Here is a 15000-nt window from a genome sequence, read left to right as displayed (position 1 = left end):
CATGTGAACAATCGGAAAATTTTCAACAATTTGAACAACATATTTTAGTATTATGGCAAAGCATCAAAAATCTGGTAACATGAATGAAGTGTGTGCCATTTCATGCTAAATTAGTTTTTTAAGATGCTATGTGTAGTTTTGGTTGCAGTGCTTCATTTTGCAAGATAAATGAGGAATTTTGCAGTTTGGGTGCGTGGTTTTGTAAATCGTGTTAAGGATTTAGATAAAACCAGCCTAGTTTACAAAATTGTGTGTTAGCAATTGGAAAAAACAGTAGTAGTAAAGGAGCGGGGGGCAACCTAAGGCAGGAGACACACTGCAAGCGTTTTTGACTGTCTCAGTTTGTGTGTTTGTGTTGGGGTTTAGAGTATTTATTATTTCCCACATTGATTGCACACGTCTAGTGCAATTTTATGTTTTTTTCTTTCATTAATATAGTGTATACTTTTTTCTTGATTTACCCCGAATGAATGAAAGTGAAATGTGACAACATGCCCCATAGGTTCACGTGCATAAACTCCGCAGATCGTAGTGTCCGTCATTTGAGAAGCATAATGCATAAAGCGTTGCTGATTGTGAGGGGTAGCCTAGCGCTTATTGATGTGAAATTGTTTTTAGTGAGAGAGTGATATTTTAAGAAGATTTTGCAGAAGGACAGGAACTTATGAGTCGGTTTGTTTCTAACAGTGAGATGTTTACGTGTTATAAGTGCTACTCTTTAGCGATGTTTTCTACATCATCGGATGCTTTCTCAACTGATGTTTTCTCATTTTTGTTATTTTGTTACTGAGAGGAAAGCACAGCACAAATTTACTCATCTAAATGCTGCCGGCATCAGGATGTTCACTAACAGTATACATCATATTGCCAAAAGTATTGTGCCGCTCCTCCAGATCTCTGAGTTCAGGTGTTCGATCTCTTCATGGCCACAGGTGTATAACTCCAGCTCTCGGCCTGCAGACGCTTCTACACACATTAGTGAAAGAATGGGTCGCTCTCAGGAGCTCAGTGAACTCAAGCGTGGGGCCGTGATAGGCTGACACCTGTGCAATAAGTCCATTCCTGACCTTTCCTCACTACTAAATATTCCACGCTCAACTGTTAGTGGGATTAGAACAAAGAGGAAGCCATTGGGGATAACAGCAACTCAGCCACGAAGTGTTAAATCCCAGAGCGGGGTCAGCGCATGCTGAGGGTCACAGTGCACAGACGTCTCCAACTTTCTGCAGAGTCAACCGCTCCAGACCTCCAGACTTCTGTGGCCTTCAGATGAGCTCAAGAACAGCGGAGAGAGCTTCATGGAATGGGTTTCCATGGCCGAGCAGCTCATCCAAGCCTTACATCACCAAGAGCAATGCAAAGCGTGGGATGCGGTGGAGTAAAGCAGCCGCCACTGGACTCTAGAGCAGTGAGACGTGTTCTCTGAGCGACCAATCACGCTTCAGTCTGACAATCCCATGGACGAGTCTGGGTTTGGCCGTCGCCAGGAGAACGGGACTCGCCTGATTGCAGTGTGCAGAGTGTAAAGTTTGGTGGAGGGGGGGATTATGGGGTGGGGTTGTTTTCAGGGGTTGGCCCCTTAGTTCCAGTGAAAGGAACTCTTAATGCTTCACCAAGACATTTTGGACAATTTCATGCTCCCAACTTTGCGGGAACAGTTTTGGCACGGCTAGCCTAGAAATCTAGACACACCCTAGCGGCAGCAAATCTAATCTGCCGCGAGTATCGTCTAGCAACTCTCAATACACGTCTGAGCTGTAAAAACCAAACTCTGGTCGGGCCAATCACATCGTGTATAGAGTCGGTGGGCGGGGCTTAACATAATGACGGCCGAGTTGCGCTTGCGTGCTTCTAGTAAACACAGAAGCTGGCGAACAACGGTTTTTCAAATCAGCTTTGACCGCAACTCTAGAACTCTTGGAGTTAAGCTTTTCTCTGAGAAAAGAACAAAGAACGGCACTGAAGTCATTCTGAAGAAGGGAAGATGTGTTCAGAGTTTTGGTAACCAGATACAGTGAATGTTTAATCTGTCAACTAGCTCTGCTTCACCTTCATTGCTCTGATTGTTGTGTCCAGTTGCGTGCAGAGGGAATATGAAAGACAACCGTTTATCCCGCCCCTCGAATTGAGCCGCCAATGGTGAGTTTCCAGACCAAACATCTCAGTCCATAAAGACATGGATGAGGAGTTTGGTGTGGAGGAACTGGACTGGCCTGCACAGAGTCCTGAGCTCAACCCGATAGAACAGCTTTGGGATGAATTAGAGCGGAGACTGAGAGCCAGGCCTTCTCGTCCAACATCAGTGCCTGACCTCACAAATGAGCTTCTAGAAGAATGGGCAAAAATCCCCATAAACACACTCCTAAACCTTGAGGAAAGCCTTCCCAGAAGAGCTGGAGCTGTTAGAGAGGGTGGGCCGACTCCAGATTAAACCCCACGGGTTAACAATGGGAAGCTCATGTGTGTGTAAAGGCGGGCGTCCCAAAACTTTTGGCAATATAGTGTATCTCAGTATTTCAAATTTCTTAGTACCCCTAAGCAAAGAACCAAAAAAAAAAAAAAAAAATTCAGAAGAACCTTACCTGTTTTATTGGTCAGTCTGAAGACGACTTTGCGGTCAGCGATGCCGCACACGTTCCTGACAGAGGCGATGCAGCTGTAATTGGCATAGTCCTTGGGTCTTAGGTTCTTCAACTTCAGAATCTTTGTTTCCCCCTGGAGCTCAGAACGAGAGATGGAGAGAAATGTATGCAAATGTGTGCTTTGTGCTCCATATAGAAAAGATGCAGCAGAACTGGATGCAAGCAGATTATTAAGCACATTTACTGTCAAACATGTCAGCCAGGGCCGAAACCACCACAGGCATTGAGAAGGAGGATGATAATTAAAAAAGGCCTGTTATTCTTCATGCTGCTCTGTTTATTGACAAAAAGGTTTTTTTAGGGTCGGCTGCCTCAGCACTCATCAATTTCATGACGAGTGAGAGGACTAATCAAATCAAAGAAGGCGGAGCTTCACTGTTCACAGATTGCAAATATGAATTCCAGGTGGCGCTTCAGTTTTAATGGCGAAAGAGTCTGAGGTAAGACAATATCAGACAACTGTGTTACGATAGAAGTGTTAAAAGACCAACAGTTATGCAAACTACTTGACTTTTGTTACAAATTATGAAATGAATGTGGCAAGATGAAAAATATTTTGTTGTTTTGTGTTTTCAATATATTAGGCATATGAATAAGAGTGAATTTACTTTGTTTCTTTATTGCCTTAAATCTACTTAAAACCTTTTACAAAACGTTTTAAACAGGGTTATAATAGTTTACTGAAACTGAACATAAAACATAAAAAACACATTTGAGTTGCTTGAAATTAAATAAACATTAAGTTAAAATTTGATATAAAAAACACGAACTTACTTTGTTTCAGCTCATTTTTTTTATAACTTGATACTAAAATAATTGTACTAAAATAAAAATAAAAATACAACAAATTTACTAAAACTTTAAATTAAATGAAAACAAAAAATATACAGTATTAAAAAAATAGTTCAAAATATTGATCATCTAGAGCTACTGGAGTGCCTCAGGGCTCAGTGCTGGGACCGCTTCTCTTCTCCATCTCCATCTCATCACTAGATCTGTCCTTCAGAAACATGGTTTCTCCATCACTGCTATCATCTAGAGCTACTGGAGTGCCTCAGGACTCAGTGCTGGGACCGCTTCCCTTCTCCATCTACATCTCATCACTAGATCTGTCCTTCAGAAACATGGTTTCTCCATCACTGCTATCATCTAGAGCTGCTGGAGTGCCTCAGGGCTCAGTGCTGGGACCGCTTCTCTTCTCCATCTCCATCTCATCACTAGATCTGTCCTTCAGAAACATGGTTTCTCCATCACTGCTATCATCTAGAGCTGCTGGAGTGCCTCAGGGCTCAGTGCTGGGACCGCTTCTCTTCTCCTTCTCCATCTCATCACTAGATCTGTCCTTCAGAAACATGGTTTCTCCATCACTGCTATCATCTAGAGCTACTGGAGTGCCTCAGGGCTCAGTGCTGGGACCGCTTCTCTTCTCCATCTCCATCTCATCACTAGATCTGTCCTTCAGAAACATGGTTTCTCCATCACTGCTATCATCTAGAGCTGCTGGAGTGCCTCAGGGCTCAGTGCTGGGACCGCTTCTCTTCTCCTTCTCCATCTCATCACTAGATCTGTCCTTCAGAAACATGGTTTCTCCATCACTGCTATCATCTAGAGCTACTGGAGTGCCTCAGGGCTCAGTGCTGGGACCGCTTCTCTTCTCCTTCTCCATCTCATCACTAGATCTGTCCTTCAGAAACATGGTTTCTCCATCACTGCTATCATCTAGAGCTACTGGAGTACCTCAGGGCTCAGTGCTGAGACCGCTTCTCTTCTCCATCTACATCTCATCACTAGATCTGTCCTTCAGAAACATGGTTTCTCCATCACTGCTATCATCTAGAGCTGCTGGAGTGCCTCAGGGCTCAGTGCTGAGACCGCTTCTCTTCTCCATCTCCATCTCATCACTAGATCTGTCCTTCAGAAACATGGTTTCTCCATCACTGCTATCATCTAGAGCTACTGGAGTACCTCAGGGCTCAGTGCTGAGACCGCTTCTCTTCTCCATCTACATCTCATCACTAGATCTGTCCTTCAGAAACATGGTTTCTCCATCACTGCTATCATCTAGAGCTGCTGGAGTGCCTCAGGGCTCAGTGCTGGGACCGCTACTCTTCTCCATCTACATCTCATCACTAGATCTGTCCTTCAGAAACATGGTTTCTCCATCACTGCTATCATCTAGAGCTGCTGGAGTGCCTCAGGGCTCAGTGCTGGGACCGCTTCTCTTCTCCATCTCCATCTCATCACTAGATCTGTCCTTTAGAAACATGGTTTCTCCATCACTGCTATCATCTAGAGCTACTGGAGTACCTCAGGGCTCAGTGCTGGGACCGCTTCTCTTCTCCATCTCCATCTCATCACTAGATCTGTTCTTCAGAAACATGGTTTCTCCATCACTGCTATCATCTAGAGCTGCTGGAGTGCCTCAGGGCTCAGTGCTGGGACCGCTTCTCTTCTCCATCTCCATCTCATCACTTGATCTGTCCTTCAGAAACATGGTTTCTCCATCACTGCTATCATCTAGAGCTGCTGGAGTGCCTCAGGGCTCAGTGCTGAGACCGCTTGTTACGTCTGCGACGTATTTTGGTGGTTTTCCTTCTCTTTCTCTCCTTTTATTGTTCTCAGCTGTCATTTATTCTTAGGTTCGTGATTGGTTGGTTTGCCCATCAATCATCATTTGTCCAAGAGAGATCCCTCCCAAGGAACCAATCAGAACTCATCTCACCTGTATAAAGACCTGGAAACAACTGGAGGAAGAGGGAGGCGTGTTTTCTTTCGTTTGTTTTGACAATTTGTATCTACTTTCCCCGATTGATAGTTTGGTTTTGAAACTTTGTTCACACTGCTCATTTCGGACCCTGAGCGATGGGATAGTTTCAGCATGTCACGTGACCTACATAATACAACACGTAGTATTTGAAATTGTTTATACACACCAGGTAAGGAGCGGTTGCCACCTTCTGTATTTATGTTTGTTAGTTAGTGTAGCTTAGTTGGTTTAGGTGTTTATTTATGTCTTTATTTTTAAGATAGTTAAGTACTTCAATTGATAAGTTAGCTGGTTTTTGTTTTGTTGATTTCTTTGCTTTAGCACCGCTCATAGTCCCACGCTTTTTGTTCTATCTTTTTGTTTTACTATTTTGTGTATATATATATATATATATATTCTGTAAATATTCTTTTCTATGATCACTATATTACTTTGTAAATCAATCGGGTGTTTGTTGGTTTATTTATGATTTTTGAAATTACTAAAAGAGTTAAAAGTTTAAATCTGCCTCTGCCTGATTCATATTGTCATACATTTATCAGTAACTGAACCCATTCTATTCTTTCATTTCATTTTACTTTAATACATGTTACCAACCCTATTACTCCTAGACATATCTTTTTTTTAGGGAGACGTAACACCGCTTCTCTTCTCCATCTCCATCTCATCACTAGATCTGTCCTTCAGAAACATGGTTTCTCCATCACTGCTATCATCTAGAGCTACTGGAGTGCCTCAGGGCTCAGTGCTGGGACCGCTTCTCTTCTCCATCTCCATCTCATCACTAGATCTCTCCTTCAGAAACATGGTTTCTCCATCACTGCTATCATCTAGAGCTGCTGGAGTGCCTCAGGGCTCAGTGCTGGGACCGCTTCTCTTCTCCATCTACATCTCATCACTAGATCTGTCCTTCAGAAACATGGTTTCTCCATCACTGCTATCATCTAGAGCTACAGGAGTGCCTCAGGGCTCAGTGCTGGGACCGCTTCTCTTCTCCATCTCCATCTCATCACTTGATCTGTCCTTCAGAAACATGGTTTCTCCATCACTGCTATCATCTAGAGCTACTGGAGTGCCTCAGGGCTCAGTGCTGGGACCGCTTCTCTTCTCCATCTCCATCTCATCACTAGATCTGTCCTTCAGAAACATGGTTTCTCCATCACTGCTATCATCTAGAGCTACTGGAGTGCCTCAGGGCTCAGTGCTGGGACCGCTTCTCTTCTCCATCTACATCTCATCACTAGATCTGTCCTTCAGAAACATGGTTTCTCCATCACTGCTATCATCTAGAGCTACTGGAGTGCCTCAGGGCTCAGTGCTGGGACCGCTTCTCTTCTCCATCTCCATCTCATCACTAGATCTGTCCTTCAGAAACATGGTTTCTCCATCACTGCTATCATCTAGAGCTACAGGAGTGCCTCAGGGCTCAGTGCTGGGACCGCTTCTCTTCTCCATCTCCATCTCATCACTGTCAAACCTCTGCAAATGATCCAGAATCCTGCAGCAAGAGTGGTCTTTATTGAGCCGAAGAGAGTGCATGTCACACCCCACCTCATAAGCCTGCACTGGCTGCCAATCACGCTCACATCAATTTCAAGACATTAATGTTTTCCAACAGAACAACCACCGGCTCTGCACCCCTATACCTAAACTCACAGACTTATGTGGCCTCTACGTTCAAGACATGATGACGGCCTCACTGCTATCTTTTAAACAACCAGCTGACCTGCAGGAAAATGATTTAGCGTAACCTAGTTTCTTACGAGGGATGTGATGTATCAACACTTCAAAAGCCAAGTGCCAGTTTTCACAGTGCCAGTGTTGTAGTTTGATCGCATGACCCAGTTTCCCCATCAGACCCGAGTTCAAGGAGAGTGTGTGTGACCGAGAGCTGTGAAAGTGCACCAAGATCTCTCAAACTCTGGGAAATGACTTCTACATGTGTGTGAGTGAGTGTTACTGTAACCCAGTGCACATACGCTCTCATTTCACCATAGTACTGCATGATGAGGATGATGAGGCTTGCATTAGCCACATGTTGACTACAGATAAATATTGAGCAAATCTGTCACAAGCAGTGATGCATTAGAGGACTAGCAAACTAATCCATCCCTGGAGCCCAGCTGCACGTTATCTCTCATTTCCATCTTTACTGTAACGGTTTGAGCATCTGAAGATGATATTTCATGGTATATGGTTGAAGATATGGCACAGTTGTAGGTTTATGCATTAAGTCTGGATGTTTCAGTGGTTACTGCTCAGTGCACTAAATATTTATTATAAAAATGTAAATGCATGCATCTTTGAATTGCATCTAAAACTTCCATGCATTTGTGTTACACAAATTAACTAATAAACTAAATGTGATGTATATTTGTCAGTCATAAATAAATTAAGTATTTCTGTAACTTACTGTGTTTTAAATACACAATACGTTTGTTTATAGATTTATCATCCATATTTCCATATGCAAAAAAGATATTTGTTTACTATCACTATTTTAGTTTATTTTTAATTTTAGTTTAGTTAAGTACATCAACTTAAACTCAATGGAAATGATACATGTTGCTTAAATATTTTTTTATATAAGAAAGTTTTAGCAATTTTCTTTTGTTTTTATCACTTCTAATACTTTTTATATATGTCTATAAGTTATTGGTTTAAAATGAGAAATGTTAACTTGGCTAGAAAGTGAAACTTTTAAAATATTTTATTTAATTTCAGTTAACTTTATGGTTTTAGTTAGCTGAAATAACCATGTTAGAATACATTTTAACAGACTAAATTCTCCCAATGAACATAATTATGTTAATTCTAATGAGTGCATTTAAAAATATGATTATTCAAATAAAATCAAACAGATGCAAATAATAAACTATGCAATGTTTTCGTCGTTTGCTGACAAATATACATTATAATGCAAGTTCATATGCAATTCAGATCTTAAATTTAGGCCTACATGTGTTTTGAGTGTGTTTACAACACTGAAAAAAAGCTTTTCTTACTCAGTATTTTTGTCTTGTTTCTAGTCTAAACATCTAAAAAATCTTAAAACAAGAAGTATTTACTAGACAAGCAAAAGTAATTGTCTTGTTTTGGGAAAAATAACTCAAAATGAAGAGAGTTTTTGCCTAAAATAAGATAAATAATCTGCCAATGGGGTGAGAAAAATAATCTTAATTCAAACAGAAAACAAGATTATTTTTCTCACCCCATTGGCAGATTATTTATCTTATTTTAAGCAAAAACTCTCTTCATTTTGAGTTATTTTTCCTAAAACAAGACAATTACTTTTGCTTGTCTAGTAAATGTTTCTTAATGCAAGAATTTTTAGATGTTTGGACTAGAAACAAGACTAAAATACTGAGTAAGAAAAGCTTTTTTGGCAGTGTAAATGAAAGTGACAGCTTTTAAACCCTAATATACAAAAAGAGAAAAAAACAGTGCATAAAGGACGTGTTCGCTGTACATTATATCAAGAACTTTTCAAAGTATGAGGAATGCATGAGTAAATGGATGCGATGCTCGAAGGCATCGCCGACAGCTTTTATCAGCGCCGCGAGTTCATCATTAATCTGTATCTCATTACCGTTCCACTGCAAATCCATTCACTGCGACGCGACCGAGCTGCGTTCCTCATTTCAAAGCCACCTTTGGAATTTTAATTTGTGGGAGCGATAAATGCGTCCGCGACGCCTTATCGTGTTTTGCCACCGCATTACGGCACCGAGATGCAGGGGGTCTTTAGGCCCATCGGTCCTGAGGCTTGTAAAGCATCTTCCCATCCGAGCGAGACACAGAGCGACTGGCTTTGATGTGGCGTCCCACTCAGCACAGTAGATTATAATATCAGACAGATAGCACTGCGCCAGTCCTCACAACTAAGAGCTTCCCTGGCTTTCATATTCCGGCGATCATTCAGCCTCTCCCCAAACCTAATTTCATTAGGTGGACGCCGGCACCTCTGTCTGTGTCACCTCCTCGTCTGAGTCTGCCTGATATCGGCGCTCGCTGTCCTCGCCATTCGCCTGTCAAGCTCCTGATGGGAAACCAATTGGAATAAAAAATCCCCAAACGAGATCAGAGAGACAGAAAGAACGAACGTGCCTAAATAGGAGGAGTGTGTGTACGTGTGCTGAAGAATAACAGTTTTATCCTTGAACTTTGACGTTTGTGTGTTTGATTATTATACGCATATATCTGCATTCTAAGAAGAAAAGGTTCTATATGGAACCTGAAAGGTTTAGATTTAGTTCAGTAATTTTGTCTTAATGAATTTTTTTATTTATATTACATTTAATTAATTAAAATGCTCATGAACATACCTTATGAAATAACCTGTTAAACATGAATGTATTATGCAATCACTTAAGAAATGTTTTCTTATATAGAACCTTTTTGGCATAAAGCGTTCTTCAATATCGATTCGAGAACCCTAGAGTTCTGTATAGAACCTTTTTGGCGTAAAGCGTTTGTAACGAAGTTCGTAGATTGGAAGGAAGGAGGCGGAAACCGGCAAACGTTCAACCCTTTTTAATTCAAAATAAATAAACAAAACGAAAGTAAATACGCGGGCGGCCCCTCACGGACGACTGCTCACACAAACATAATAAAACTTACACAAAACTCAACATAAAGTTCCAGGCCTGGTCCTCTCTCGTCCTCCGCTGCCTTTGCTCCTCCTTTTATGCTCCCGTCACTCGGCCGCGAGACAAGACCGGTGTGTCACACAGCTGGCACTCATTAACACTCGTCACCGGCCCGCTCTCGCGGTCCCTCGCCCCGCTGCTTGTCACACCACAGCGTTCTTTAAAATTGAGTCGAGAACCCTAGAGTTCTGTATAAAACCTTTTTGACATAAAGCGTTCTTTAAAATTGAGTCGAGAACCCTAGAGTTCTGTATAAAACCTTTTTGACATAAAGCGTTCTTTAAAATTGAGTCGAGAAACCTAGAGTTCTGTATAAAACCTTTTTGACATAAAGCGTTCTTTAAAACTGAGTTGAGAACCCTAGAGTTCTGTATAGAACCTTTATTGCTTACACTTTATATTGATATTGCATTAATTATCAGTAACTTTGCAACTACATGTCAACTTATTCCACTAACCCATAGCATAACTGTCTACTAATACTCTAATGAGAGTTAGTTGACATGTAACTAAAGTAAAGTTGTAGTTACTTTAGTTAGTAAAATGTCTTAATTGGACTATCAAAAAAAAAGAAGAAAATTCATAAAAATCAATAAATAGAACACAAACACAACGAACGTTCTGTCAAGGTCCTCTCAAAGTTATGAACAAACGTTTTTTCCAGTTCCGTTAATAGAACATTATTTTTGAGTTATCTAGTCTTTAATAATGTTCTTATTATTTATACAAACCTGATTCCAAAAAAAGTTGGGGACACTGAATAAATTGTGAATAAAAACAGAATGCAAAGATGTGAAAGTTTCAAATGTCACTATTTTATTCAGAATACAACACAGGTGACATATCTCAAATGTTTAAACTGATATAATGTATAATTTTAAGGGAAAATAAGTTGAGATTTAAAATGTCATGCCATCAGCACATCTCCTGAAGTTGTGCCGTGGCCATGTTTACCGCTGTGTGTCATCCCCTCTTCTTTTTATATCAGTCTGCAAACGTCTGCAGACTGAGGAGACGAGCTGCTCAAGTTTAGGAATAGGAATGTTGTCCATTCTTGTCTAACACAGGCTTCTAGTTGCTCAACTGTCTTAGGTCTTCTTTATCGCATCTTCCTCTTTATGATGCGCCAAATGTTTTCTAGTGGTGAAAGATCTGGACTGCAGGCTGGCCATTTCAGTGCCGGATCCTTCTTCTGCGCAGCCATGATGCTGTAATTGATGCAGTGTGTGGTCTGGCATTGTCATGTTGGAGAATGCAAGGTCTTCCCTGAAAGAGACGCCGTCTGGATGGAGCAGATGTTGCTCTAGAGCTTGGATAGACCTTTCAGCATTGATGGCCTTTCCAGATGTGTAAGCTGCCCGTGCCACACACACTCATGAACCCCAGACCATCAGAGATCAGCTTCTGAACTGAGCGCTGAGAACAGCTTGGGCTGTCCTTGTCCTCTTTAGTCCGGATGGCGTCCCAGTTTTCCAAAAAGAACTTCAAATGTTGATTTGTCTGACCCCAGAACAGTTTTCCGCTTTGCCACAGTCCATTTTAAATGAGCCTTGGCCCAGAGGAAACGCCTGCGCTTCTGGATCATGTTTAGATATGGCTTCTTCTTTGACCTGTAGAGTTTTAGCCGGCGACGGCGAATGGCGCGGTGGATTGTGTTCACCAATGTTTTCTGGAAGTATTCCTGAGCCCATGTTGTGATGTCCATTACAGAATCATTCCTGTGTGTGATGCAGTGCCATCTAAGGGCTGAAGATCACGGGCATCCAGTTTGGTTTTGACCCTTGACCCTTACGCTCAGAGATTGTTCCAGATTCTCTGAATCTTTAGATGATATTGTGCACTGTAGATGAAGATAACTTCAAACTCTTTGCAGTGTTTATCTGAGAAACTCCTTTCTGATATTGCTCCACTATTGTCCGCCGCAGCATTGGGGGAATTGGTGATCCTCTGCCCATCTTGCCTTCTGAGAGACACTGCCACTCTGAGAGGCTCTTTTATACCCAATCATGTTCCCAATTGATCTAATAAGTTGCAAATCCAGCTGTTCCTTATATGTACATTTAACTTTTTGCTACCTGTCCCAACTTTTTTGAAATGTGTAGCTCTCATGAAATCCCAAACGAGCCAATATTTTGCATGACATTTCAAAAAGTCTCACTGTCAACATTTGATATGTCATCTATATTCTATTGTGAATAAAATATAAATTTATGAGATTTGTAAATTATTGCATTGCTTTTTTATTCACAATTTGTACAGTGTCCCACTTTTTTGGAATCGTGTTTGTACATCAATCATGGAATGTTGTTTTGAAACATTTTATTTGGATGTTTTACATTTTTAAATGTATCAGGAATGTTCAGAGAACATTTAAAAGTAACATTCCCTTTATTTTTGCAAAATGGAATGTTCATTTAAGACATTTTGAACATTCAAGAATAAAGATCTCTTAACTGTAATAAAACGTGGCGTGAGCGAGCCTGAATCTTCAGTGCCTACCATGACACACGTTAAACAGAAACAGACAGACAGGACGAGTTTGAGGACGCCAAGCCGACGCAGGGAGGGAGACGATTACTAAAGCTGTTCTCATGACAACTACAGCGAAAACAACACGAGCTCCTGAAGGCTTCCACTGACACACGTTCTCTTTTCTCGCCGGCCTAAAGCGTCAGTGAAATGGTGAGGTGATGTTTAGCGACAAAGCAAATGCAAAAAGGCTTCAGACACAGCGGATCGGTGCGCTTTTCTGAGGAGCTGCTGAGGGAAGAGCTGATTATCATCTCGTGCTGGTTTACATTCACACTGAGCTGTAGTGGAAAACCCGCTAACAGTCCTCACTTACTCTTGCCACAACTAATTAAAGTCTAGTTCCAGTTCAGCAACACACACGTATTTAATTAAATACATTGCAAAAAATGCTTTTCTTACTCAGTATTTTTGTCTTGTTTCTAGTCCAAACATCTAAAAATTCTTAAAACAAGAAGTATTAAGTAGACAAGCAAAAGTAATTGTCTTGTTTTGGGAAAAATAACTCAAAATGAAGAGAGTTTTTGCTTAAAATAAGATAAATAATCTGCCAATGGGGTGAGAAAAATAATCTTAATTCAAACAGAAAACAAGATTATTTTCCTCACCCCATTGGCAGATTATTTATCTTATTTTAAGCAAAAACTCTCTTCATTTTGAGTTATTTTTTCCCAAAACAAGACAAAAATACTAAGTAGGAAAAGCATTTTTTGCAGTGTACTTGACTTTGTACTCCAACCAGCAAAAACATAATAGAAAGTACCATAGTTTTACCATGCTTTCTTGGATTTATATAGTAAAAATTATTATTCCAATGTAAAATTCCAATGGCTTTACTGTCAATTTTAATCAGATTAAAGTGTCCTTGATTTAAAGAAGTATAAATTGTACAGTTAGAATAATTAACCTATTCTAATAGCTAGTAAATTTCACAAAAAAATACAAACACACTCAAGACAGTATTTTCTTGTAAAACGTATTACAACCATCTGTTTTATTAACCTCAAAAATTATGTTTTGAAGTGGTGGTTCCGTGTTTTTTTTCTAGGCTTGGTTGTGTTTATGGGGTGCAGTATAACATGTCTTAATACTTCTTCTTTTCTTTTTTAAACGCTTTTTTAAAATGCTTCCTTCTTCTATGAAGCCCCTCCCTCTGAAAAATGCAATGGTGTTAGATTGGTCAGATGGCCAAATGTAGTTTCCTGCATTTTTTAATTGGCTGAAGCACAGGTAAAGGCCACGCCCCTTCCCATTACGGGCAGAAGTCACATCTGCGGAGACTAGCGAGGGTTTATGATGTCACCAGCCCAGGAAGAAGCTCGTTGTAGTCCAAAGCGGCCATTTTTGTAGGCAATAAACTGCCGTAACTTTAAAAGACAATATCTCCGTTTGCAGTGAACTTTCAGCGCTGTAACTTTGCAGAGACTGTTTATGCTCAGGCAGCGACATTACACACTAATTAGCATATTCAGGTACTTCAAAGAATATCATTCACTTAGAATACATACAAAGTCCTTCCTCAGTATTTTTGTCTTGTTTTCTAATTTCAAGGTCAGAAAAAAATATATTTTTTAGATATTTGATCTTGTTTTAAGCACAAACTCCCTTCATTTTGATGCATTTTTCACAAAACAAGACTTCATATATTCAGTCATTCTGCTTCTCCAGTAAATGCATCTTGATTTAAGAATGTTTAGATGTTTGTACTGGAAAACAACAGCATTACCGCAGTACACTCTTAGAAGAAAAGGTTCTATATAGAACCCTTTTTAAGTGCCAAAAGGGGTCTCTCTTGTCATTATTGAAACTTTTTAGCATAAAAGGTTCTTTGGAGTTGAGTACACTTCATTAGGTTCATTGGGGTTCTATATAGAACCATAGGGTTCTTTACTCAAATCCAAAGAACCTATTATGCTAAAAAGTTTCAATAATGACAAGAAAGACCCCTTTTGGCACTTAAAAAGGGTTCTATATAGAACCTTTTCTTCTAAGAGTGTATATATAAACTTTATTACATGCTCTAGGCCCAACAACAAGACATACAACATAGAAAATAAAAAAACAAAACAAAACAAAACAAAACAAAACAAAACAAAACAAAACAAAACAAAACAAAACAAAAAACAAAACAAAACAAAACAAAACAAAAAACAAAACAAAAGGCATAGATACATTCACACATACAGACATACTTTGATTCACGAGAGCCTTACCCATACCAATGTACTTTCAGCAAGGGTTATATTCTTACCTGGGTAAAGAAGGGCTCGTAGATCTCCACACCTTTATCGGATCCCTGCGAGAGAACGTCTCGCCCTCGGTGCCAGCTGTAGCGGATGGGAGGGTTTGAGTTCGCCACACAGCGCAGAAAAACTGTCCGCTCGTAGTAGAACTGCTCTTTTGCTTCACCTAT

General features: G+C 40.3%; 2 protein-coding genes across 4 annotated transcripts in view; one reads left to right on the top strand and one right to left on the bottom strand.

The window, feature by feature from the left end:
- The window catches only part of LOC137041739 (MAM domain-containing glycosylphosphatidylinositol anchor protein 2-like), a 204216-nt gene that overhangs the window by 82522 nt on the left and 106694 nt on the right, over positions 1–15000 (bottom strand). The window contains exons 4-5 of the mRNA XM_067418352.1: positions 14839–15000; positions 2583–2721 (exon numbers count right to left, since the gene is read on the bottom strand). The exon at positions 14839–15000 is cut by the window's right edge and continues 35 nt beyond it. Of these exons, the coding sequence (XP_067274453.1) occupies positions 2583–2721; positions 14839–15000 (301 nt within the window). The remainder of the gene's footprint in view (positions 1–2582; positions 2722–14838) is intronic.
- Positions 1–15000, top strand: part of LOC137041735 (armadillo-like helical domain-containing protein 4) — a 281479-nt gene that overhangs the window by 218776 nt on the left and 47703 nt on the right. The gene's annotated exons all lie outside the window — the stretch shown is intronic.

This window comes from Pseudorasbora parva, chromosome 15, assembly GCF_024679245.1.
Source record: "Pseudorasbora parva isolate DD20220531a chromosome 15, ASM2467924v1, whole genome shotgun sequence".
NCBI lineage: Eukaryota > Metazoa > Chordata > Actinopteri > Cypriniformes > Gobionidae > Pseudorasbora > Pseudorasbora parva.
This window is presented reverse-complemented; position numbering and strand designations above follow the sequence as displayed.